At 33.4% G+C, this 26730-nt stretch overlaps 3 protein-coding genes and 1 long non-coding RNA gene across 5 annotated transcripts; 1 reads left to right on the top strand and 3 right to left on the bottom strand.

Moving 5' to 3' along the window:
* Positions 1-557: 557 nt before the first annotated feature.
* Positions 558-26581, bottom strand: LOC133179067 (transcription initiation factor TFIID subunit 5-like). Of its 2 annotated transcripts, none has more exons than XM_061313777.1 (19): positions 26429-26581; positions 26181-26293; positions 23623-23701; positions 23345-23423; positions 22906-23029; positions 22563-22681; positions 22252-22329; positions 19301-19401; positions 18941-19032; positions 18675-18794; positions 18215-18360; positions 17245-17382; positions 16521-16602; positions 3228-3339; positions 2985-3098; positions 2749-2803; positions 2494-2616; positions 2087-2183; positions 558-1117 (listed from the first exon to the last, which is right to left on the bottom strand). In XM_061313777.1, the coding sequence occupies exons 1-19, from the start codon at positions 26579-26581 to the stop codon at positions 976-978; spliced, it is 2067 nt and encodes a 688-aa protein (XP_061169761.1). In that variant the 3' UTR covers positions 558-975. The 2 variants fall into 2 exon arrangements, with proteins under 2 accessions (XP_061169761.1, XP_061169762.1); XM_061313778.1 differs by having other exon boundaries at positions 2494-2624; positions 2757-2803; positions 26429-26579.
* On the top strand, positions 4553-8040 carry LOC133179209 (bifunctional 3'-5' exonuclease/ATP-dependent helicase WRN-like). Its single transcript, XM_061314001.1, has 4 exons — positions 4553-4745; positions 5935-6082; positions 6270-6480; positions 7552-8040. The coding sequence occupies exons 1-4, from the start codon at positions 4571-4573 to the stop codon at positions 8038-8040; spliced, it is 1023 nt and encodes a 340-aa protein (XP_061169985.1). The 5' UTR covers positions 4553-4570.
* Positions 9807-12738, bottom strand: LOC133179208 (uncharacterized). Its single transcript, XM_061314000.1, has 6 exons — positions 12594-12738; positions 12481-12485; positions 11790-12155; positions 11572-11698; positions 11240-11370; positions 9807-10967 (listed from the first exon to the last, which is right to left on the bottom strand). The coding sequence occupies exons 1-6, from the start codon at positions 12736-12738 to the stop codon at positions 9807-9809; spliced, it is 1935 nt and encodes a 644-aa protein (XP_061169984.1).
* Positions 14386-15639, bottom strand: LOC133179421 (uncharacterized). Its single transcript, XR_009720118.1, has 4 exons — positions 15560-15639; positions 15164-15245; positions 14641-14718; positions 14386-14444 (listed from the first exon to the last, which is right to left on the bottom strand). It is a non-coding gene; the product is annotated as an uncharacterized LOC133179421 (long non-coding RNA).
* Positions 26582-26730: the final 149 nt, after the last annotated feature.

The raw sequence follows: 26730 nt of genomic DNA, 5'->3' as shown, positions 1-26730 counted from the left end.
CTTGGAAGAGGGCATGGCCCTCATTTGAACAAACTTGAACCCCCTTCACCCAAGGATGCTTTGTGGCAAGTTTGGTTGAAATTGGTCCAGTGGTTCTGGAGAAGAAGTTGAAAATGTGAAAAGTTTACAGACAGACGGACGGACAGACAGACTACAGACAAAATGTGATCAGAAAAGCTCACTTGAGCTTTCAGCTCAGGTGAGCTAAAAATGAGGTCAAGGTCAAAGGAAAGGTCAAGGTCAAAAAATGTTGAGGCAGTTGCATAGCTCTCATCAATTTCTATCAGCATATGAAGTTTGATAAAAAATATCTTGGATAGTTTCTTTGAAACTGAGCTTTGAACAGAGCTAAACGCAAAGTGTGACGGAAGGACAGAGGGAAGGACGGAAGGAATTAAGACGGACATGACAAACACTATATGCCCCAGCCATATTCATGGTGGGGCATAAAAATTTTTAAAAATCAAATCTCTAATAAAAAAAAAAAAAAAGAAGTCTATGAGCGAATGCTCACTAATAATGTTTTACTTGTCTGACATAAAATGCAACAAGGAAAATGTTTTTCTGATGTTTTTTATTCTGCATGATCATCATAGTGTTCATTTTAAAGTACACAGTACCAATCATGAAACAAATTTAACATTTTAAACCCAGGCATCATAGCTTCTACATGAATATGTATAAACCTTTTACAAATATTTGAACATTTTGAGGGTTTACAGCACTATTACTAGTAATATTTCCTCCTTGCATTCCTTAAACCTTGTAAACAGGTTTCCTGCACCTACATGTAATTTTTTACTTCAAAACACTTGTAACCATATCTGTCCACTAGGCAACAGTCACCTGATATCAAGATTACCAGTTGTGTTTCAAGCAGCTTGTTCACGATGCATAAAGGTATGCCACAATTTTCATTTTCCAATCTACCACATAGTCTCTGGTAGAAGATGGTCCCAAAAGTTCAAAAGAATTTCAAGTTTTGTGGGGTGACTTGTCCTCCATCAAAGCAGCTGGACCACTGGCTATCATGAGGTTCTTGCGAGTGAAGTGAACACAGAGAACAGGGGTGGCTTTAGTTGGCCAAGAACCAATCAGAAGTCCTGGACTGTCATTTCTATCAATTAAAATTCATGATATTCTTTTAAATACTATAAATGTGGATATTTATAGAGGGTTAAACAATGAGTGAAACATTCATGTTGGGGTTATTTTTGCGGACATTATGGAATGAGAATTTACAAAATTTGCTGGTTTGTTGTATAGTATGGTACCTTATATGAAACCATTTGCATGGTGATAAATTTTTGAAACTTTTCTAATTGTATAATCTACAAAAATTTTCCCAACACAAATATTTCCATGTTGTCAGACGGTATTGCATTCACTTCTTCTTGATGATTTATGGATTCTTTATCATCATTCTTGAGAATCAGTTATTCATCAAACCATTTGATACAGAATTAAATCCTGTTTGTATTGACCCTTAAGTTAGATGTTTGAAAACAAAATAAAAGGTAAGTTTTGTTAATAGGTCCTGTAAATGGGATACATAAATACACTGTCAATTGAAGTCTATGAGGCAAGGTATACAGGTATGCACATTGCTCATTATGCACAATAGTCTGCAATTTAATGTTTGCAAAGTTTTCATCAAGGGCAGCATACTTTTCAAAATTTTCTGCACATGGAAATTTTTAATAACTATTACCCTTAATAATTTTAAAAAACCACACTGGTTTAGCAAAAAAAGTTTCACAATAACTGTGGTACTGCTTTTTTGCAGGACAAATGGATATACATGTACATAGCCAGTAGTTTGGTAAAATATTTAATTATCTGCCAACAAGAACTTGGTCATTCATTTGCCCTTCAAAAAAGCAGTACCACGTTTATTGTTAAAGGGTTATTATACTGTAATTTCTCTTAAACTACATTCTAAAAGATACATACATTGTACATGTATAATTTGAAAACTCATTGGAAATGTTCATATCTGAGCTATTATTGAATACCTGTTCAGTAACAATGAATTTATATATGTAATATTATGAAGAAGATGTACTACAGTCTTTTTATAACTTACACATGGACAGAACTTGGTATGCTGGTGTCGGCTTCTGTGTCCACCTCTTGTAACACTTTCAGTACATCCCACAATTTAACACAGTTGTCTAAACCACCTATAAAAAGCAGAACATATTATTTCACTACACTTTCTCTATCAGTTTTAAAATCACCCCCAAATGCAAACAGTCATGATTTCTTTTTTCCTTTTTAACAGTGTTGAAATGTTGATCCTAAAAGTCTCAATCCTGAAAGTATACTTGACTTTATGTAGCTTTTTTTTATCCAAAAAAAAAAAAATTCTACCCATCCAAGAAAAAAATATGCTGTCAAGTGCCCCCATAAATCCAGAAATAATTAAAGTGATCAGAAAGTTTTTATCTCATTTAATTCCTTTGTAGTAAAGTATGCCTAATGTGGACCAACCTGATGATAGAACCCCTCCATCTCGACTAAAGCACAGAGTGTACACAGTTTCTGTATGTCCTTTCATTTGAGCTAGAAGTCCCCCTGTGGCGATATCCCATAACAGTACCATACAGTCCACACCTGAAGAAGTCAGAACATATTAAAGTCAACTACATGTAAATTTAACGATTGTATATTTCAGTCTGGCTTCATGTTTTATTCTAATTTTCTTCAATTCATAACAAAAAGTCAGGTTGGGCAACTGATCTTTACCTGAGGAGGCTAAAAACCTTCCTTCTGGTGAAAAACAAAGTGTTTGTACTGATCCCTAAAATAAAATTAAATATATCCATTTATTTCTAGCTTTTAGATAAATATTCATGTAATTTTCAATATATATACATGTACATGAATATGTAATAACTAATATATTTTATACACATACATGTAATGTACATGTATTTCATAAAATTACAATTATTGCAAATAATTAGCAATGTTTTTTCTACCTTATGCCCAGTGAAGACCCGGACACAGTTCCCATTAAGAATGTCCCAGAGCCTTATAAAACGGTCATTGGATCCTGTAGCAATATAGTTGGCATTGGGATGAAACTTCACACACTGAAAAAAAGGACTGTTTAATGCATCTTCTTAAACTTGAAAAAAAATCTTTAACATTTATTCTAATTTTATTTTAAAAACATATCAGCAAACTGTAAATATAATGAGTAGATACATATAAGACCTTACATCCATGTCTGAAAGATGTCCTGAAAATATCCTGATTGGGACATGATGGTCTGTGGCCCACAGTCTGGCAGTCCTGTCATGTCCAACTGATACAAAATAGTGACCATACGGACTACAAATAAAATGTCCCACTGTACAATATTTTCATTATCACAGAAACCTTGTAAGTTATCAGAGCAATATTGTATGGTATCTAACCATACAAATGTAAATACATGGACATGGATACAAATATTACTAATTCTTAATAGTATAGAAAGTTATATTTAAGTACTATTTCAGGTGTTAGAGTTAAATTCATAAATTGATTACAGTCCAATCTAATTAAAATTAGAGTTGTAATTTTCGCTCCTCTACGATACGCTTCAATACAAGATCTAACAACACCCCGTCCGAGGTCACCTCAGTGTGACCTTTGATACAAATCAATTAACCAATGAAAAATAACCAATGACGTCAAGAATCGACCAATGAGAAAGTGTTTGTTATATGCTTATCGCTCGGCATTTAAAAATGGCTGCGCCCATTGAGAAAGTTACGAATTCGCTAAATATACAATTGAAGCCTCAACAGCTGGACATTTTGCAGTGTCTGCGGAACGACTTTACTTTACCGGTCCCCAGAAAAACGCGCTAAAATATAGTGTCGCCGTAGGCGACTTCAGTATATATGAGATCGCGTGAGCGATCGAAAAAAATTAAAAGTATGAGGTTTTTAGCCTTTTTGACCCCAAAATCGAATTCTACAGATAAAAGTTTAGTTTAAAACTTCGTTTTTAAACGAAGTTTTTAACCTCGTTTTCTGAAAAAAGTGATTAATATTGTTTATTCAGTGAACAGGAGACAAAAAATAATTGTCAACAGAGCGCGTGCGGCGCATGCTTAGTGCCGTTTCTTTCGTACTTAGCCATTTTTTCATGTAAACAAACCAAAGAGATGTCGTTAAAGCTGAATTAAGATCTTGCAAAAATACAGATGCAACTGAATATCTAATTTATCTTTAAAAAAAAAACAAGACACTAACCCTAATCCCTCGGATGGTAAGCGAGGACTAACCCAAATCTCCCGGGCGGATGCTAGACTAACCCATGTGCGAGGACTAACCATAATCTCTCGGATGGATGCGAGACTAACCCTAATCAGTTGAAAACTTGTGCAAGGACTAACCCTAATCTCTCAGGTGGGTGCAAGACTAACCCTAACCAGTCAAAAAATGTGCAAGACTAACCCTTATCAGTTGAGTGACGTAAATCTTACGTCATAATGCAATGAGCGCGCGGATCTTGCGGATCTGGGGACCGGTAAAGTAAAGTCTACCCGTGTCTGCTTGATAGGAAGGACTGCATGGCAGTTTTACCGACTGGCTTCGGTAAATCATTACCTTATCAACTACTTCCGTTGGTACAACGAGAAATCGGCCGCACTGGGATTGTACTTGTTTGTTGTCCCCTTGTTTCGTTGATGAAAGATCAGGTTGAGAGAATAAATGCAATTAAAGGTGTAACGGCCGCATATAAAGGTATATTTTATTTTATTCCCAGTTTTTGCTTCATGACGTTTTGTAACCCACTTGCGAACTGATATTGCTATTCAACAGGTCTGGTACAATCACTAGAATTATCTACGTAGCTTGAAATACCTACATAGCTTTATTTACCTACCTGAGGTAGCTTTATTTAGCTACTTAATCAAACTTATTTCTGAAATTAGCATTTTCCTTATGAAGTGCAGAAAATTACACTTTGATGCAGTGATAATTTTCAACTTTGAACACATCTGAAAATAATTCATGAAAAAATCACTCGTAGAGATGTGTGTTTTTTCTGCACAATTGCAATCAAAAAAGTTCTAAAAGTTTTGGGGCTATGTACAACAGTTAACTTGTGACCAAACAGTTACATCCAGAATGAAATAGCAAAGAAAACCAGTTTTGATTAACATGAGCACAATGTAAAGTAATCATACTTATCCACGCCTCACCGCACACAAGGTGGTGTAAAGTTACTCAAACAATGGAAATACATCTTTTCCTTAAAAATGTTCAAACACAACAATGTTTAAACTATATCTGCTTTGGATTGCTTTTTAAATAATTCCTAGAATAAATATTACTAGACATTTACTTGCGACTTTTTGTCTTCTAAAAAAAAAAAAAAAGCAAAATTGTGAAAAGTTGCCCTAAAATAGCTAAATAAAGCTACCTGAGGTAGCTAAATAAAGCTACGGTAGGTAATTCTAGCTACGTAGATAAATGTACTGATTGTACTGGACCTGTTCAAGAGGAATTTTCTATTCAAAGGAACTATTTAATTTAACAAACACGAATACAACAGGAATAAAATTTATACAGCTTTTTAAAACACTTACTACCAAACAAATACATAAAATATAAGTTATAACACGGGGCATCAGTCATTAACTCAATATTTGAAAATTGAGACAGGATAATTGATCTCAATCTTGGTTATACTTGAAATACTATTGAAACCTTGCAGAAATTTTGTGACTTTATATGTTTAATAAATACCAAGTTTAAAGTTTGGCAAAGAGAGCCTTAGTTTTGTTCTGCCATGTATGGTAAAATATTACAATAAACTTTATATCTATGGTCTGCACAAAAAAATATCATTCATATGCTTGTTTTCCTGTGATCACCTGCTGCATGTCATCCACTTAAGCATGCTAAAAGCATTCCCTACTTTTTACAGGTCAAGGTCTAGATAAAGAGATTTTGAGTGGCGAGGTAGACATCATATTTGGAAGTCCGGAGTCACTGTTAGGTGAATGGCGGGCTGAACTACAGCAACTCAATGTCACTGCAATTGTTATAGATGAATTTCATTTAATATCAACGTGGTAAGAATTTTTAAATAACATTTTAGTTTTGATATACAGTACATTCAAAGAATTGTAAAATGAGTGAAGAAAATTTTCCTCAATTGCTTCATGAACTAAAATATTGTAATTATATATGTTATATGTTTATGCCCATTAGGCCCTGATTTGGTAATAAATTCTATTCTTATGTATTCATATATTTCAGGGGACAAGATGATGAACATATTCACAAGAGAGCATTTAGGAAATGGTTTGGTGATCTTGGAGAATTACGTTCCATCTTTCCAAATGCGTCACTGCTTGCCCTTAGTGCCACTTGCACACTGAAAGTACGGAAACGTGTGTTGAAAGTGGTACTGTATAGGGGATTAATTTCACGGGTTGTAATTTTCACGTTTTTCTGTCCTCTGACACGATCGCGGTTTGTTGAATTCGCGGAATTATATATTTTATATAATTAAAGTTATCTCCCTTGTCTATATCCGTTTAATCCATAGCATGATCAGTGTTATGTATTCACTTCACAAACAACGGGGTAGGTTTGTATAAAATAGGTAAGATCTAATAATTAATTGACGATTAATTAAAACAAGTGCGGTGATTAAATGTCCTTGACTATAAACGTCGAATGACTTTCCTATATGCTGTAACGATGGGTGCATATACACGTCAAGATCTTCTTTCCTTATAGGGATAAAATATCGCGGCGAAAAAAAAAAAAACATTGGACGGTAATAAATATGTTAATGTAGGTCGACGAAGTAATATCCTTCCACATCTTCAGCAAGTTCGATAGTTATTAGAGTGATTTTTTTAAACCAAAATGTCGATAAAAACTAATACGCATGATATTGCAGGTAACAAATACACGTGGTACCATTAGTTAATAATTAGTTAAATACGGGTAATCAAACCCATGGCCCACGTGTTTTGATTGATAAAACATAAAGCGTTGGCTATTAAAACAGCTTTTTAACAAATACATGTTATTATCTGCTGATTTGAATTAAAGTTAAGAGTGATAATTAAAATAATTGAATGACAAGTACTACTCGTGATTACTGAAGGCCCATGCACTGCACGTATATATACCTATCGTAGTATATTCTAAAATTTCCAAATAAAAATTGGAAGTTTTTGAAAACTTATTCACTGTTTCTTGAATTCACGGATTTATAAACACCGTGAATATAGCGAATATTAACACCGCGAGTTATTTTCCCCCTATACAGTATCCTTTAAGCCAGATTTTACATTTGTGTACTTGTCACCGGACAAAAGAAACATCAAGTATGTTGTAAAGAAAGTGGCAAATGACATTGAAATGGCAATGACATGGTTAGTGGATGGACTGGTGAACATGGGAAGTCTATTTCCAAGAACACTAATTTATTGTAAATCAATTAGTGATTTGGCAAAGATTTATGATTATGTGTCAGACGAATTGCCAGAGGACTTGTGCTCATATATAGCTATGTATCATTCAGAGACTGAAGAATCTATCAAAGAGACTGTTATTGTCCATTCGGGAGAAAGAGAGCCCTATAAGAGTTATTGTTTCCACTAATGCTTTGGGTATGGGGGTGGATTTTAAAGATCTACACAGCATTATTTTATTTGGTCCACCTCATTCTATACTTGAAGTGGTGCAGGAAATTGGACGTGCTGGGAGAGATGGTGAAAAGTCTGTGTCTTTGCTACTTTATAATTCCCATCACCTTGCCCGATGTGACCCAGAAGTAAAGAAACTCTTTAAGAGCAATGACTGCCGAAGAATACAGATGATGGAATCATTTCTTAAGGAAAGTGAACTTGATAAAGTAAAATCTTATGCAGGAAATTGTTCATGCTGTGACGTATGTCAGAACAACTGTTTATGTGGGGATTGTTCTCAACTGCCATTGGAGAAACTGTTTTTAGGGAATCATGTAACTTTTCCCAATGATCATGAAACTTCAGAAGATTCTGATTCTTGAGAATAATTCTTCTCGACATGGGGATAACAAGAATTCTGTGAGCACCAATTATGGCCCAGCTCTGATTTGAATATACACTTTCATGTTAATATACTAAAGTTCTTTTAAAGAAATATTGGCATGGACAGATGCAGGGATAAACAGGAAGTTGACATCAAATTCAAACAAAAATGAATCCCATCACATGGCATGCTTAAAAAAAAAGCATGCTAAAATTTCAGGCATCTGCGAAGAGTAGCTGCTGAGAAAACCTGTGAAAATTTGTTAAGACAGACACAAACATAAACGCACAAGGTAAACCAGTATACCCCCCTCTCCTTTGGGGATATAATAATTATAGGAAATGCTAATAAATTATATTATTTGGACATTTGGTATGATATATTTTGTGAAGTTATTAAATATTCAATACATATTATGCTTATAAGTTATATTATCTGTACATTGGTGTAAGATATTTTGTGAAGTAATTAAATATTCAATAACATATATCTGCATTTTAGAGTTATATATTAGACAATTATTGCTGGGTTTTTTTGAGGTCAATAAGATGATTTAGAAACCCGAGGTGTACAATATTCACCGAGCCTGAAGGGCGAGGTGAATATTGTACTTCGAAGGTGGCTAAATCATCATATTGACCGAAAAAAATGGCAATAATTGTTTTATTATATGATTCAATGATTAAATAACACACTCATTAAGCAATCCATGCCATCTTACTTGTTCACATCTACTGAAGTACTAGCCCAACATAATGAGAGAAACAGGGTTAAAAAACAGTTGTATTATTCTGGAATTTTTAAATCTAGGTTAGGTGCAATGTAGAAAAATAAATGTCAGGCACATATACAGGATTGATTTTGAAAAAGGGGGCATTAAAAGGAAAAAATTGAAATTGACAACTTACTTGAAAACAAATCTTTGACTGCCCCCCCCCCCCCCCCCCAAGAAAGGAAAAGAATTCTCCCAAATCAAAATTTTATTTGGTGGAATGTAAAGGTCCATAAACTTTTCGAGGAAACTCATTGAAATTTTTTATCCTTAAAATTTAAATTAAAACTTAACATTCTCAAAAGTTGGAGAGAGGGGTAGGCCTCCTGCAACCCCCCCCCCCCTTTCCCAAGAATCTATGTGCCTTAATGTTAAGTTCGTATGAGTGGATGTCAGGTGCAAGTGAAATAACTTTCCAAAACTATTTGCATCAATTTGGAATTTCCCTATCTATTTTTGTTCCAATGTAGAATAAATAATTCCTTATACTGACCTGGAAGATCATGTGCAGGTCAATATAACGTAGTACTTTTCTAACATTGTTGGATCTCAGCCAATCAGAGAGATGGGAATTATTCAATCATATATTAATCATATTTACTGAAAATAAAATAAAAGACGCTATTCTGGGACTACCGGTAATCATATTTATAGCCAAGTGCTGAAACATTGCATAAAATATTTTAGATCAAACATTTAAGAATTTTAATGAATGAACAAATATTGAAACCATTATTATAATAATCAACATCATTAATAAAACTATTTATCTTAAGACTCTTGCCTATAATTGATGCCACTTATAACACCTTCCATGCTATATTGATATAGTTACATACTAAAACAAATGCTCATTGACTAAATAATGAATAAGGTACCGGTATGCATCACAATTTCACAGTCACATAGTTACATACTAAGACAAATGCTCATTGACTAAATAATGAATAAGGTATGCATCACAATATCATAGTCAAACGAAATTGGCAAGTTCAAAATTTACAGTCTCTTAGTCTTCCATATGGTGACCATGGTCTATGGCGATGCAGTATGGTTGACAAGCCTTGAGAACAATTTGAAAATGGATTCCTGTCTAAACCAGTTGTTTTTACTTTTACCTTCCTGTTTTCATTTTTCTGTAAAATGTTATTCTCCAGTAAATCCTTTATAACTTTCTCAACATCAGTTGCATAGGAAGGAAGATGATGAAATCCTTTCCTTTGGCCAAATTCACCTGCCTCTTCGAACTGTTTTGTGAATTGTATGAGCAAAGGATACTCTTTCGAATGTTTCAGTATACTTTCCTTAGTTTTGTGCCCAGTACAAGAGACCTTGCTGTCTCTGTTAAGCATTTCAATGTACTCATCCAAAGCAATGTTGTTATTCTTGCCACCTTGGATATTCACAAATCTGTTTGCTATGAATCGTTCCTCCTGGTCAGCGTTAAGAAGTCCTGAGGACAATGCCGTAGTATGAATGGAGCAAATGGAATATTTGATTTTATTTGTTTTGTGGTAAATTGGAAGCTCATACTTTGCAGATCGTACGCATCTTCCACCATCCCCCATATCTACTGCACTGTCAAAATTTCGATGGAGCATAACAAGTTTAAAAAGCATCAACACATAATCATGCAATTCTTCATTGCTGCATTCTTTCTTTTTCTTTGTCTTACTCAAAGAGATGTCATGAAATCTAGACTCGTGAGCTTTTAAAGAACTTACTCTTTTATAGTCCTTTTCACAATGATGACATTTAAAACGACCATTTTCTAATGTCGAAGTCCAGTAGTTTTCCTCATGCTGAGGATTTTCTAGAACACTCCTTATTTCCTCACAAATATCTTGACCATCTTCAAAGAACCATTTTTCCACCAGCTCCCTACACACGTTATTCAACCACTGAATGCTGTCATTGGGTGTCATTTGTGAAAAATCTGGAAGTGGAAGATCATTCATGTCTACTGACCCCAGCTTGTCCATAAAGAGCACTACACAGATGGCATCAAGAATAGTATAATAAAGCATCTTGTATCCTCTGTATGCATTCTTTACTGGCCCTTTAGCACTTCTATGGCCCAAAAGGTTCCTGTAATAGTGGGCAGTACATGGGTCACCTGCCATGCCAGTGCTGTATGTAAGCTTATAAATGGCCTGCAAAATTAGATTTAGTAAAATTTACTCATTTAAACAATATTTTGCACCTAGGAAAAAAAATGCATGGTATTTCGTTATGACAGAACTTTGAAATATAAGCAATTTAAATGAAGTTCTAACAGAACGTAGTTAATCTATAAGAAGTAAATCAGTAAGTAAATATTCACTGACTGCCTTAAAAACTTTTTTTTATTTTAGAAAGTATTTTATAAGACTTAATAAATAGTAACTGTAAGGATATAGGTAATTTTCATTTAAATTTTACTTACTTCGAGAAAATTCATCAATCTGTGAAAGTCTTCTGATTTTGAAATGAATCCCTCTAGCCGTCCTTTTGATGTCAGTGAATCCTTGAGTGCAACCTGTGCACACTGTATTCTCTCATCAGTGAGACGATCCCCTTTAAAAAAAAAACATAATGCATAATACTGGCTTTCAAAATGTTGCATATTTGGTTGCTGTGGTTCAAGATCAAAGAATATAATTAACACCTTGATTTGTGAATATCATCAGTTTACACATCTTGGATTCATTACATGCTTTTTCACTATCAAGTATAGAGTCAGATTTACCAAGGTATTTAAATGCCTCATTGACATACCTCCAAAGAAAACAGCATCAACAACCTCTTCATTCTCTAATGGGACATACAGGTCGGTAAGATGTCTAAGGAGCCGAATCACTTCGTCCGTTTTATTTTCATTCGTATCAAAGAGTCCCAAAGAATACTGAAAAAAAATTCACCTCTGGTTAATCATATTATCTACATGTACAAGTTGTAAAGTTAAAATTAATGATTTTATAGAATGTGAATCTTACTTGTGTTGTTTTTAGTCCTGCAAAAGCTGAATGTTCATGATCCAAGTGCTTTGGGAAAATAGTCTCAAAGTGCTTTGACACTTGGGGAACATGTCTAATAATGGCTGAAGCAAAAATAAATGTTAGTTCCTTCAATAACTGTGTTTGTTCGAGGACAGAGGGGATGTATGTGAGGTTTTCTTCGTATCCATTTGACCCCGCTGGACTGGTGGTGGTGTACCTGTCAACAATGGCATAGATTTGGAACAAATGGAGACTCTCTGTTTTTCTCTCACTGGTTCGATAAGAAGGGAGAATGTCCTTGTCCCAATTGTCACCCACCAACTGGAATTTTTTGGCAACCTCTTCCTTGTTGGTCCATTTTATCTATAAATATTTAGTTCTTGTGTAACATATCTTTTGATTTGATAAAAAAAATTTTGTGTTGCCTACGTCACAAATTAGTCAAAAATGTATCAATCTGCTTGTCAACACATTTAAAATTTGTACAATTTGAAGGCATTTTTGAAGGGGAAAAAGTCCTAGTTTTTATTAAGTGTAATGATAAAATATTAAATTGTTATAAGGAGTGCATTTCATAGCTACTAAAGATATACTTCTATAATCTTGGTTGGAACAGTTAATGCTTTTTTGTAAGCCACTTTGCAGTTTATAAAGTTTAAATTCATTTAGTAAATAAATGTATACTAACTATACCTAACAATACTTGTACAGTTAAACTGTCAACATGTATTATGTTACGTGTGTTAACTTTAAACAAGAAGAGCTGCAAAAAACATAACCTCCCTGGAAAAAAAAATTTACCTTTAGGATTTTGATCTTCATCCAACTTATCCTGCCAACTTGTCAGTTTATTGTGAAGTGTCTGGGGATGAACACATAGTCCAGCTTTACAAAGTGATTCAATGGTCTGTAATGAAAATAACAGTTTAGGTTTGATTTCCTTCATTTCAAGCGAAGGTAATAATTTGAATTTTTGAAGGCTGAGGGAAAAGAACCTTGAAATCTTAAATTTAAGTATCCTGCAGCCCCCCCCCCCCCTTTGAAAAAAAATGCACTTACTCTTTGTGTACAACCACCACGAGCAAGGATAAAGGCTGTTATGTAGTGCAAAGCGGACATCTCTTGATTTCTTCCATGCAAACATATAGCACTGGAGAGCATCACATGAAAGAAGGGTTTGCTGAGAATCCCTGGGGGTGGATTTTGCACTATGGATGATATAATAGAGAGAGTATGAGGACATCTGTTCTGAAGATCTTTACTCAGATTTTCCCACTGAAAGTTAATGAAATCTTCATATTCTTTTTTTTGAAGAAATGAACCAGACCCTCGATGACAGATTTTGCTACACTCATCCTCTATTATTTTAGTCACTGCATTCACCACAATGTTGGGATTTTGCTGACATAAAGTGTTCACAATAGTCTTGTCTACATTTTTGTTGTCCAATATGGCTTTACATACAACTTTGTGTGAAGGAGATACAACAAGCACAGACTTTTTTCCACTTGGGTAATTAATTGACACCTACAAAGAACCAATGATAAAATTTTAAATCCTATTTTGTCCCTAATACAAACCAAATTACCATGTATATTTAAACATCTTTATGTGTGATGAACTGCTATCAATTCAGTTGTTGAATAGATTAATTATCCAAATTATTAGATTTCATTTTTACTTTTCAAAATAAATATGGATATAATTAAGTATTATAAAAATGTAGAATAATTGATTGAATGACTTATACATGCATATCTTAGTAGGAAGAAATGCAGTCTTACCATATCAAGCTAATCCTGGAAAATTGTAAACTGGTCAGAACAAACAGGAAACTCTTGAAGTAATTAACTGGAAATAACTGCAAAAAATAAAACAAATAATAACTAACAAATACAACAAAAGGCCATAATGCTCATCTGATTCACCATGCTCCTGCTGTCCTTCAGAAGATTTGTTTTATGATTTTTCCCCTAATATATTCCTTTCTATAATTTTGATCCCTTATGTGGATCCATCCTAGCCCCTAGTGGTCATGACTAATTTGCACTTTAAGCCATACTTTTCTAAGGGATATGGGGACTGAGTCCTACTAAACAGTCTATTCATAATTTTAACACACTTTGAATCCACACTGAATATTTGCAGTTTAATCCCCTGTACATTGTAGAGCTTATTACAAAAAACAAAAGAAAACCCAAAAAAACCAACTTATGTCAGATAAAACTTTATTATTGTGGCCCAATGCACCCTACACATACCCCTGGGGCCATAAATCAAAATTGAATCTACACTACCTGTAAAAAATGGGGGGAAAAGACAATGGATGGATGACTGACAAACTTTGATCAAAAAAGCTCTCTTGAGTCTTTGCTCAGGTGAGGTAAATAACAAAACATAAAAAAGAAAGTTTAATAAAGTCAACCAAAACAGTCACATGTTAAAATGCAATAAACATGATCAATCTGATAAAAAAGAATTCCAACAAAATTAAAATGTATTTCATGTATAGCTTTCACAATAAATGAATGTTTTGGATGACCATTGAACATGAAGCATGCATATAACAACATAAAATTGAGAAAAGTCTCACCTCTACTTCCCCTTGACCTTGAATAATCTGGTTAGATTTTTCAATTTGTTTTTCAATATCTGAAATACATAAAAACCTATTAAAGCTATGAAATAAATTCATGATGACATTTATTAGAGTTTATGATTTTTTTTAAATTAATGATACACCATATTTACACCAAATTTGCATATTATACAAAGTTGATTTTACCATGATTTAATTTGAAATTTTTAAATAGTAACTCTGCTAATGACCTATCATTGATTAAAATACCTCCACTGGGGGGATCTCTTATGTCCACAAAAGATAAGGATTTCCTTGCTGGCTTCTTGTTTTCTTTGTTAGCAGGAACTGTAATAGTAATAATATGAATATTAGGAAAGACTAATTTGGGGAATTGATGTACTGATAATTGATATACTGATAATTCTTATATATCTTATGTATCATGTCTTATGCAAACACATCCCCCATGCATGTGTGATCTGTGCCTGGCATTTTGGAAAAAAATCATTAGGCACTTCAGAATACATTTACATGAATGAGGAGGCTGGAGCACAAGTTTCAAATTCAAGCAGAAGATATGACACTTGAATTGTTCCTTAGTATCATTATGCACTAGAAAGGCACAATAAACATGTTCAAATACATGTACTTCAATATTTAATTTATGTATTTCGTAGGCACTTGTACAAACTATTTGGAAATTTGACAACATTCTTGAACAATCACTATGACATTTATTAAATTATCATACAATTAGTCTAATCTATCATACCATTCTTAATTGTCATACCATTTGGATGTGGCAAAATATTTCTAAACATGGATTCAGCTAAGGTATCAACAGACTTCTCTGCTTCACGAACAGACACCTGCTGATTTTAAAGAAAAGAAAGAAAGCTTGATTTGATTCCATTTGTCCACCATATAATTAAATATATGAAAAAATAAACCTTATCATTAACTGTATGGAAGTCAAAATCTAGATCATGTAGATTGCTCATTTATATAATGAGTATAGGCATGATAAATTTTTTCCCTCTGCAATGTACTGAATTGAACAAAATTGAATTCACATATTCCATGAAATCAAAAAATTCATATAGTCAGTCCAATCCTTTTATGTTTCATTCATAACAATTAAAATATTGTAAAAATTAAAAGTCGAAAAACTTAAAATATTGAATACCTGTTTCAAGATGTCTCCATCAAGGGTACGTTTTGTGTTGTACCTAAACACGCTTACTGGCGCCAACTTTACTGGAGTGACTTTTCTGATTTGTACTAAAAGAGGATCTGTTGTTGCACACACTTCTGATTTTGAACGCTTCCACTGAACTCTTTTGCTCTCGCTTCGTGACAGCAAACGATTTACTTGGCGATGGCACACAAACACTGTATCTATCCAAGGTAGCATTCAACGACTTTCTGAAATGTTCTCTCATACTCACAGCTTCTCTTTCTATTTTAAAAACTTTTTGGACATTTCGAAAACACTTTTGGCATACACCTGCGTCTGGAGGAAATGTGGTCCGAGTGTCCTCAGGAAAACCACAAACATTTTTTATATCACCCACTCTTTCGGTTGTAAGTCTTAATTTTTTGTCTACATATTTGTGAATCACAACTTTTCCTTCGTTGTCCACTGACTTACTTATGAAAGAGAACCCGCAAATTACGCATACATTACCGAGGGGATAAATTTTAACTGGCGTCATGGGCGCCGCCATTTCGTTCTTTCGGATCTAAATTTAACTTTCATAACGTTCGGAACTTTTCTTGAGTTATCGAGTTGCGGTACCTTCAAAATTTTTACCAGCGTTGATTTCATTGGTTAATTCAAAGGTCACACTGAGGTGACCTCGGACGGGGTGTTGTTAGATCTTGTATTGAAGCGTATCGTAGAGGAGCGAAAATTACAAGTCTAATTTTAATTAGATTGGATTACAGTCCAGGAGCATGAAAATATTTAAGGAAAATACATGTATTAAATCTGAAGTGTTAAAGCCAAAAAATACACTGTACATGTATGTTCTTAATACTTTCTTGTATTTCTGTTGGCTAGGAGGGTAAAACATGAAAATTCATTTATTAAGGCACTAAGGTGAAATTTTCATAAAATGATAAAGAAAAATTTAAAAGAAACCTGCCTAAATTCTACATCCCAGACTGGGTGGTTATGTCCCTTGTAACAAACCAAGTTTGTCCATGTCAGCAAACTCCAGAGCCTCACTATTAAAAATTCACATAAATATCAACTACATGTAAATAGTATGCAAGGAGTAAATATCTTATAAAATCCTCCATATACCATATACACAAATATAATGATAAGGTTCTACATAATATAATGATCTTCTGATACCAACCTTACTGTAGCCACACAACAGACCAGAAGTAGATACAATGTAAGTACTGAATACATGGTTATTTTTTTTGATCCACATAATTTTCACCCTCTCACAAATGCAAACAATTTTGCCTTGTATTTAATAAGGTTGCCCAAACACAGTTGTGTTAAAATAAAGCTGTCTTATTTGAATTGTCCCATCTTAAATTTGCCCACTTAAGAAGAAGGCAAAGGGGCAAAAATAAATCACAGGCAAAAATTTCCCTGTATACAGTATACAAATTATCTAAGTTCGCTAAATTGTGACATTATTCAGGAGCATCTAATTATTGTATCCAACATGGCAAAATTACACAAAAAATTCCCATGCATAAAATATGATTTACAGGAGTTGCATGTAGAGTAAAAAAAATCATTTTAATAACATCTGCACTACTCAGACACACTGTACAATTAAGTTCCTTATCATTTGACAGTACATAAGGTTAAATGAGAGAAGTACAGTTTTACATTATAGAACAGACCTGTGCCATCTTCTGAACAGGACACCAGATACTTCCTGTCCTTGCTAAAACGAGCAGCATACACAGGTCCACTGTGACCTGTTAGGAGTTTGAAGTCTGAGGCTGTTCTGTCATCCATCATTCTCTCAAGTACATCATCTGAAAGTGAACAAACACCACTTTACTAGCCTTTATCAGACGTGATGTCAAATACTGTAGTCTTAGTTTCACTATAGAAATAATTTTGACACAGTATTACATGTATAATACTATACAATCTCTTCTATCATTTAAAATGATGTCCTAAAGAGGACCTTTTCTCAGGGCTCAACATTAACTAAAATATCCTCTTGTCCATCCGACAAGTTGCCAAGAGATTGTCCAAATTCATTGTTTACTTGTCCCACTCTAAGGATCTTAGAACATTGTTTTCAAGAATTCAGTAGTGTACTTATTTTGATTTATAAAGATTTGTTTAATCATAAAAATGAAATAATGACTAACTTAAAATACAGTTGTACTGTCTGTAATCTTGTCTTGATTGTGCTTGTCCCTAACAATGTCTGGAGACTATTGACTGCACCCTAAGGATTGTATCATTATATATTTATTGTTTGCAACTTTTAAAAAAAATCACAGTGTGAAATGAATTCTGTTGGATTTTTTTTCTGTCATAATTACAATATTCCATACTTGTACAAAAAGGAACAGTTGGACAAGTATATCTTGAGATTGACTAGTCCAATCATAAAATGAACTGGACAAAGAACAATTGGACAAATGTTAATGTTGAGGCCTGTTTCTGTTTCACTTTTATGCCTGACCTGAGACACAATTAGGTTATTCTTTTTTAATAAAACCAGAAGCATATAAACGATATTTACAAAAAGAAAGTGAAATGAAATATTAGAAATATTCTATATACATAATTCATTATACTAATACTTTGCAAAATCAGCCTTTTTTTAATGAACTATTGAAAAAAACAAACCTGCATCTCTGTCTATGCTATCTAGCTCTGCTGCAGTCTTCATACCCCGGAGTTTTTGGCCAGAGATGGTGAACACTCGAATGGTGGAATCTGCAAATCCTACACAAAGTAAACTGGAGTCTTCTGATATGTCAATGGAGGTAACCCTAAAAAATAGAAATGGAAATTAGGACAGTGAACCCAATGACTTCATGTACATGTATTAGTCACATTCCTTATGAATAAAAAGAATGGTTAGACAAAATATTCCTCCCACTTTTTCATTATAGCAGAAAATATATTTAACAGTAGTGCATGTATCACATCAGTGTGTACATAAGCCACTTACAGATGTAATCATATCTTTCCATGTTTTACCTGCATCTATTATCTATTGACTGAGATAAATATACTTTTTTAGCTACAAGCAGAACATGCTAAGAAATGTAACTATTGTGTATTAAGAATTCTTTTTGCTTACCCTTGGTAAGTATTGAGAAGTGTGTAAAAACATATTGTTGGAAGATTATCTCTGCCAACTTTCACTCTCTTCAATGCCTCTCTGTAGGCAATTATCCTCTCCATCTTATCCTGGTCTTTCCTGAAAAAAAATTCACTGCATTATGAAATATTTTAAGTGCATTTGGGGGTGGGTGGGGGGAGTGATTGTTGCAATACAGTGAAAGTTTACTTACTAGGATTTTTTATCAAATAGCTCAATAAGTAGCCGATTCTGTTAAAGCTTACTGTTCAGGAAGTGGAATTCTGTTGAGTGCTGGAGCATGAGGATCATTTTTGGACTTCTTCATCATAAGGGGGTCTTTCTTTGGCTTCTTTTTCTGCAAACAACACATACTGAATAATTAAATTTAGTGCTAATACATGTACCTCAATAAGAAACAAATGAGATGTCATTATGAACAATAAAGCTGAACACTACATGTACCTACCCATATATAAGAAAAGTAAAATTTCTATCATTTTCATATGATACTCTTATGCACAAATATAATTTTAGAAAAAAATTATCAGAATAATTAGTTGTTCTCCCAAACTGGGTGATGTTTGCACTTTGAGGCTTGTATTAAGTTCACCTGTAATTTTTACCTTTGGTTTGTCATCTCCTTCTGTTGGCTCATCATCGTCTTCTATTGGCATGTTAATGTCAGGTTCCTTTAGCAGACCATAAAATACCTTCACTTTATTGGCTGGAAAACATAATAAGTATAAGTTTGTTAAGATTTACCCAACTTAAGGTCAGACGATACGTTCCTCAAATATCTGTTTTTTATATCTTCGAATTATGTGGAAAATATTCAAAATTTTAATTGCCTTCTGATTTATAAACAGGTTTCTTATTTTCTTTTAAAAAATGAAACACCAAAAAAGTGTGATATTGGCTAATTAAGTTTTTCCCAAAAGGATTTTATAGGAAAAACATCTTCTGGTATCTTGCACAAATGCCTGGTAAGGTACCTCAATTTTTTGCAAGTAAACATGTTAAAGTATCAATACTTCAATGACAAAATCTTAGAAAAAATTATATATTATTGAGGAACGTATCGTCTGTCCTTAAATGTAGGTACTGAACTTGGGTACTGTGTATGTAGATTTTGATTACAATTTTTTAATAGTAAAAATTTTGATTTATTATGTGTACAGTCCCTGAAACGTTCTATTTTCCTATTTTTCCGTTCGCTCACCGTTCGTTCAGCGTGTGTTCACCGTTCGTTCACCGTGCGTTCACCGTTCCCTCTCCGTTCACAGTTTTGCGTTCTGCGTTCACCGTGCACTCGCATTCACCGTTCACATAGCGTTCAGCGTTCGCTCTTCGTTCGTTCACTTTGCGTTCACCTTGTGTTCAGCGTTCACTTATCGTTCAGCCTTCAGTGTCATTCGGAACTCCGAAGTGAATGACTTATCTGTTTGTTAGAAAGGATTTACGGGTTTTTTAATTTAATAATTAAATATCGTGTTTAAAGAATCGTTATCTCTTTGGAAAAAATATCCACAATATTCCAACATTATTTTTTTTATTATTCTAACTTTGCTGTAAGGTTATTTATTAATCTACTCTGGGAAATTAATGTTGTTATAAGTATGTACCTACATGTATGTAGAACAATGCTGAAAAATTTAATTGAAATACGAGCGATATAATTAGATACTTCAAGCACTGCAACATTTTGTTGTTATGTTATAGACGACAAATCATTAATGGAGAGATAAATTATCCAAGTTAATTAAGTTACAAACTGCAGCAAAATTACAAAAATATTTATTTCTAACACTGCAGCAAAATTACGAAAATATTTATTTCTATTTAAACACATTTTTTCCCAATTACTACGGAAATACATGATAGAACTAGTTATGAGAATTATACATAGTACTGCGGATATCTTGTTCATTAAATATCTTTGGAGCGAATTACATTGATAGTGTGGTTATAAAAAAATATTTTATTTTAAATGTAATACACTACAGATGTTCTCTTCTATAATAATATAAAGTCTATAGTTATAGAGAAAATAAATTCTTCCTACACTGTAACTTTATATTTTTGCCATTCGATATGATTAAGAGCCCCCCCCCCCTTTCCCTCCTAAATCGGTTACTTAGTCAGTATTTCCAGTATATTTTATAAACATTTAAAAAGGAGTTAATGTGTTTTGTACCACAAAAATTTCAGTCTCAAGAAAAAAAAAAACAAAACAAAAAAACATGCATCTAATAAAGTCATTAAACAATAGTACAATGTAGTTCAAAATATACACGTGTCGGCGGTGGTATTTTAAATTGATAGAGAGTATGTTTCAAATTGAAGTGTTAATGCCCAATGTATTTTAATTATTCATTTATTTAGAAATGTTGGAATCAAATCTAGAAATGATTAACAAAAAAAATAAAACTTGTTGGAGATACTAGCACTTCGTCTTCAGTGTAACGAGACTTTCACACCTGCACAGTGTCGAATGATTTTGATTGACAGGACAAGCACGTGGACTTCGTGTGAACTTGAAGCAGGAAAAATAAAAACGAGTATGGCCGTCAAACAAATGGATTTGTTGAAAAAAAAAAAGGTTTCTTTCATTGCCTGATATATTTTTAAAAAATGAGGAATTTTTGTTTGTTATCGGTACAAACATTTGGTGAAGCCTGAAAGGGGGGGGGGGCTAAAACGGAATATCTCTCTCTATCTCTCTCATTTGTCTGTTTGATAAAAACTATGACATCATATTGCTTAAATATCAAGTTCTGAAATTTAAACCTTTAACAAATAATATGAATATGTATGCCTCGTTGTATAATCTTGTCCAAGTATAATCAAGGGGAAATGTCTACAGGTACATGTACATCATTTTACATGGAATCGCCTTGGCAAGGAAATACATATGAATGGGTGTTACAACCGTTACAATTCATTCTATAAGTCAGAAGTTTTGTCTTATTTGTATGTTTTTTAGCATCAAATAAGAATAAACACATTTATTTTTAAACTAAAATAATTTTATCTTTTATACTACTATACTATATACTTATACAATACTCCTTTATACTTCGATAACAATGACAATGTTTTACAGCAATAAAAATTGTGTGATTAAAAAGTTGTATTTAACACACGTAAAAAACTTAGTTTTACTTAATGTGCATGTATCGTCTTTAATTTCTTAGGACAATTTTGTTGCATTTATTTTATTTATTTATTTATTCATTAATTTGTTTATTTTTTGGCACATGACATTAGAATACAATAGAATAGTTTCAATGCAAGGAAAGATCAGAGGGATTCCGAATAAATCGTTCATCTTGCGTTCACCGTTCATTCACTGTTCACTTTGCGTTCGCGTTTGCGCTCCGTTCGCATTCTGCGTTCGCTCACCGTTCAGCGTTCACACATCATTCACCAAGTTGCGTTCAGCGTTCACACATCGTTCACTCACCGTTCGCTCTGCGTTCGTTCAGTGTTTGTTCAGCGTTCGCTCACCGTTCAAGTGGGAAAGTAGAACGTTTCAGGGACTGTATTTCCTGTAAAATCTCACAAGAATGCTTACCATCTCTTTCACTCTCTCCTAACATTGCCCCACTTGTGGCCTCAATCTGTTGTTTTGTCCTGGGTACTCCATCAAATACTGAAAATAGAATAAAATCTGAGATTTAAATTCTTCACTTGAGACCATCATTATTGTTCAAACTTTAAATTTCTACAATTGAAACAACATGGCTATGATAAATTATCGTAAAGTATTCAAATGTTTACAAAAATCTTCCTGTTTGTTTCTGCTTTAAATCAAATTCTGGTTGACAAAACATCCATCCAAAAGATTTTAACCAGATCTTAATACACGAATAGATTTGCAATCACCATCAATAAAAAGATGTTCTTGGATGATGTTTAACAATGGCTTCATTTTATTTTCCTGTAAATAACGCTTCAGATGGTTGTACGAGTCTCTGGACATCTTCATCACAAACTTGCTGGCTCTAAAAAAGATTTAATATTATCAAACATTAATATCTCCAATAGAACTGACAGAAAGGTGTAAGAACTGGGAATCAAAAATAGCTGGGGCTGCCATCTCACTTTGAGAAGTCTCCTTTTTTCAACATGCATGTGATGCCAAGTCCATTACACAGAGTTTCATGTTCTTATGTTTGACATTGATTTATGTACTAGTGCAGACAAAATCCTACCATGGCAAACTTACTTAAAGCTTTCCATGAGCTCATTTCCTTTCATGTGTTCTTTCTTTGTTACAGTAGATAATTTCCTTAAGTCTTCCTGGTAGAAGTCCTCTTGCTCCTTAGAAAATCTCCGGAAGAACAGTATAGCTGTCAATAATACATACACAACATGATATATCATTCTTTAAGAATAAAAGTTTACCTTTGATGTGATTTTCAACAAAAAAAAATTTTCTAAAGCACTTCTCATTTATATTCAAACTTTCAATTTCTACATTAACATTGCTTTATAAGTAACTTAAGTTTTAGATTATAAGTTGTCAAGAAAAACAATTTTAGTATGCTGATATAACTGATGCTTCGTCACTTAAGGACACTGGAGTTTCGTTGTCATTCATTAGATAATAAAAGACTGGCAAACTCTTAATTTAACCATAAACACTATCAAATAATTCTACATACCATAGGATTCATGTTCATTGTATACCATCTCAAGGTACATGTGTATGAACACTGGATAGAGGATCATTGAAAGTTCCACCTTTTAACATCATACATATACAATACTTAATTGCAAGGTTTAAATAATTCAAATATTTTAAAATACTTTTAATATTTGTTTCTGTAATACACATAATCAGATTAATAAAATATATGATTTTACTCTCGATAAAAATCATACTGATTCATGAATGGATGGCATTTTTTCTTCAAGTCAAAAACATCAATCTTTCACTAACCTTATGAGCATCTAAGCAAGATTCTATGAATGTTTTCAGATCTGTATAATAGTCTGCAAACCGACTGGGATCATCTGCACTGTAAGGAGATATATAATATCCATAACAAAATCAAATCATAATTTACCACAGAGAAAAAGATCATTGTAAACACTGATTTGTGTAAAGTTTTTCATTGCATTTAAAGTGCAAAAGTTTTTACTGTGTAGTTCACATAATCAAAGTCCTTCATAGTATGTATGAGGGCCGTTCAAAAAAAACGCGGACTCTGCTATTATTTACTCTTACAGACGTCATATAGAATTGAAATTTCACAGGAACATATTTCTAAAAGATTTCAATAAATTCTTGGTAAATTTTTTTGATTTTATTTAATGTCTCATAAAATTATTGCTGTTTTGATACTGCTGATGGTGATGTACGGAGCACGGCAAAAATGTTGAAAAACAAACTTGCGGTATCCATAATTTTATTCATTTATTTTCAAAATTTCATGATACTATTCAATAATTTTCTATAAAATTTCTTTTTATTGTTGTATTATTAAGTATTTAAATTTCTGACGTAATATTTGAAGTACTAACAGAAATATTGTAATTTTTCTCCGATGTGACCCCTATGAAATCAACTGCAAAAGTGACGTGTTGTGATTTGACGGAGCAGCGCACTTTTATCAAATCATGAATCATGCTGGGAAAACGCCGACAGAGACCCAAAATAAGCCTGATGAAACATGTAATAACCAGCGGAATTTCTGATACATCTCTACAAAATGTAAAAAAGAATTTTAGACTGAGACCTTAGTCAAAAGGCAATCCGGAAGGGATGGAATTAAGAAGTTCATCGACAAAACACTGATCTGGACTGCTAAGAATGTGATTGAGATCGACTGACGTCAAACCTTACTTCAGAAATATCTGCAGTTTTGGGTTTTAACACAAACTAAAATACACAACACTAGTTTTATAACTTTTAGGCTGGATCAGAAATGGTATATGGATGTTTATGCTGAGTAGATAAGGTAACCCAAACTATACAGTATCAAATACTAAAGTAAAATATTTAGAAAATGAAAGCTCCCATTTTTTAAAATGCCCTTGACGTTGAATGTTTTACTGCGCCGTGACTTCATGATATGTCCTGTTAAATCACCTAAAATTGATACGAGTTTACAATATTTTGATATGAAATTTTGATGACCATATACTAGTATGTAAAGATTCTTTTATATTTTTTGTGACTTTTTCCTTGATTATGTCGTCAAATATATTTTCTGTGCAACAAGTCCGCATAATTTTTGAACGGCCCTCGTATATATACATGCAATTTCTATTGCTTTTACATCAATAATGAAAAAGAAAATAGTCTCTATGTCATATATGTGTAGTGCAATATTAAAAAAAAAAAATAGATAAACATAAATCAACTGAAAAAGAGGACATGTCTTGAGAGTTTCCTAAAGGAAACTTGTGGAAATCCACTTCATATCAGAGGACAAGTGTGTGCTTTAAATTGAATATACAGCATTGTAGCATATACATCATGTAGCAGGGTTTGACACTAATTTAAGGCATGTCCGACACACAGAGTCTTAGACTAGTAAATGAATGTTCCAGATGAGTAAAATGTACCGGTAAGTGAACTAGATCGGCTGGCTATGTGGATAAAATAAATCATGTAAATTTAAACATTTCAGTCTTTTAAGTAAATATTCTAAAATATTTTAAGGAAAATTTCTTTTTTGTCAATTGAAAACACAGCCATTGCCCTGTAAAAAAAAATTCCTGCATGGTACAATCACTATTTTTAGCCACAGCTGTAATAACATGTGGATTGTCCCAATTAATCAACCTAATTCAACTGGCAAGGACCTATCTAACAGTCTGTCAAAACACATACAATGTCTTTGTTAAAGTATGGTTTCAAAAGTTATCTCATTAAAAAATAAAAGATTATAAGAAGTAAATCGGCAAGTTTGGTCAGGGTTATTGATTTAATATGGTAAGGGCTAGTAGTGAGCGTAGCAAGCAATGCAAAGCACCACTTGCACTGCAAGATCTTAAAGCAATGCTGGGTAAGGTAAAGTGAAAATTCAGACTGTGCACATTCATCCAAATAATTTTTTTCTCCACCGTTGGACCTACAATTCTTTTTGAAATGCATGGCGACACAAATATCATTCTTACGGAACCAACAAAAGTACAAAAGAACAACTAAAAGTACTTTAAAGGAAATTGCAGATTAGATTGTAGATTTGCTTTGATTTAGATTGTTTGCTTTGTTAAAAAAATGCATCTTTTAGACTCTGTTATGGAAATGCAATTAAACTTCAACATAGTTTAATGCCACGATCTACTAGACATTTGAAATGCCTCGTGCCTTTGAAGGGGCCGACCTTCTCAAGTTAAAAATGAACAGGTTTCCAGTAATGAAAACACAACTGCGCTCGCCCCAACAGTCACACCGTCAACATATTAAAAATAACGGGCAGTACTTAGTTGCCCAACTGGTCTAGTACTCATAAAAGTTAATGTCAAACCCTGTGTTGCACTGATTACCTTTTGTAAGCTGCCAAAGCATGTGACACATCAGTTTCTGATTGCGATGTTGTTTGTGGACGCACATCATCATCTTTAATGGAAGCTTCTCTCTTTAACAATTCTTCTGTTCCCTGTCATTTAAAGTATATGAAATTAAATCAAGCTACTTCGAGTAGCTAAATCTTAATCAAGCTACTAGGAAATCCAAGCTACGTATCTAAAGTAGTGTCAGATTGTATTGCCATTGAGGCTTAATGAATCCTTACCTTCAAGTTATTTTTCTTTAAAAACTGTAAAACTGCCAAAAGTGTTTGTTTATCGGAAACATCAGCTTTGGGGGCATTCTGGAGAGGTAGAGTTTGTTGCATATTTCCTTGTGAAGTTAAAGAACCAGTGAACGGAACTTCGTTGCCCGCCATGTTTATAATATTATAGTCTCCAATCAAAAAAGATAAAGTTTCATCTTCAAGAAGGGTGCGTCGATTTACCCAAATGGACCCAAATGGACCCAAATGAACCCAAATGGACCCAAATGGACCCAAATGGCGACCCAAATGGACCCAAATGG

The sequence above is a fragment of the Saccostrea echinata genome, unplaced genomic scaffold, assembly GCF_033153115.1.
Source record: "Saccostrea echinata isolate AGI-Se365-2 ecotype Australia unplaced genomic scaffold, CSIRO_AGI_Sech_v1 ptg000004l, whole genome shotgun sequence".
In the NCBI taxonomy this organism is placed as follows: domain Eukaryota; kingdom Metazoa; phylum Mollusca; class Bivalvia; order Ostreida; family Ostreidae; genus Saccostrea; species Saccostrea echinata.
This window is presented reverse-complemented; position numbering and strand designations above follow the sequence as displayed.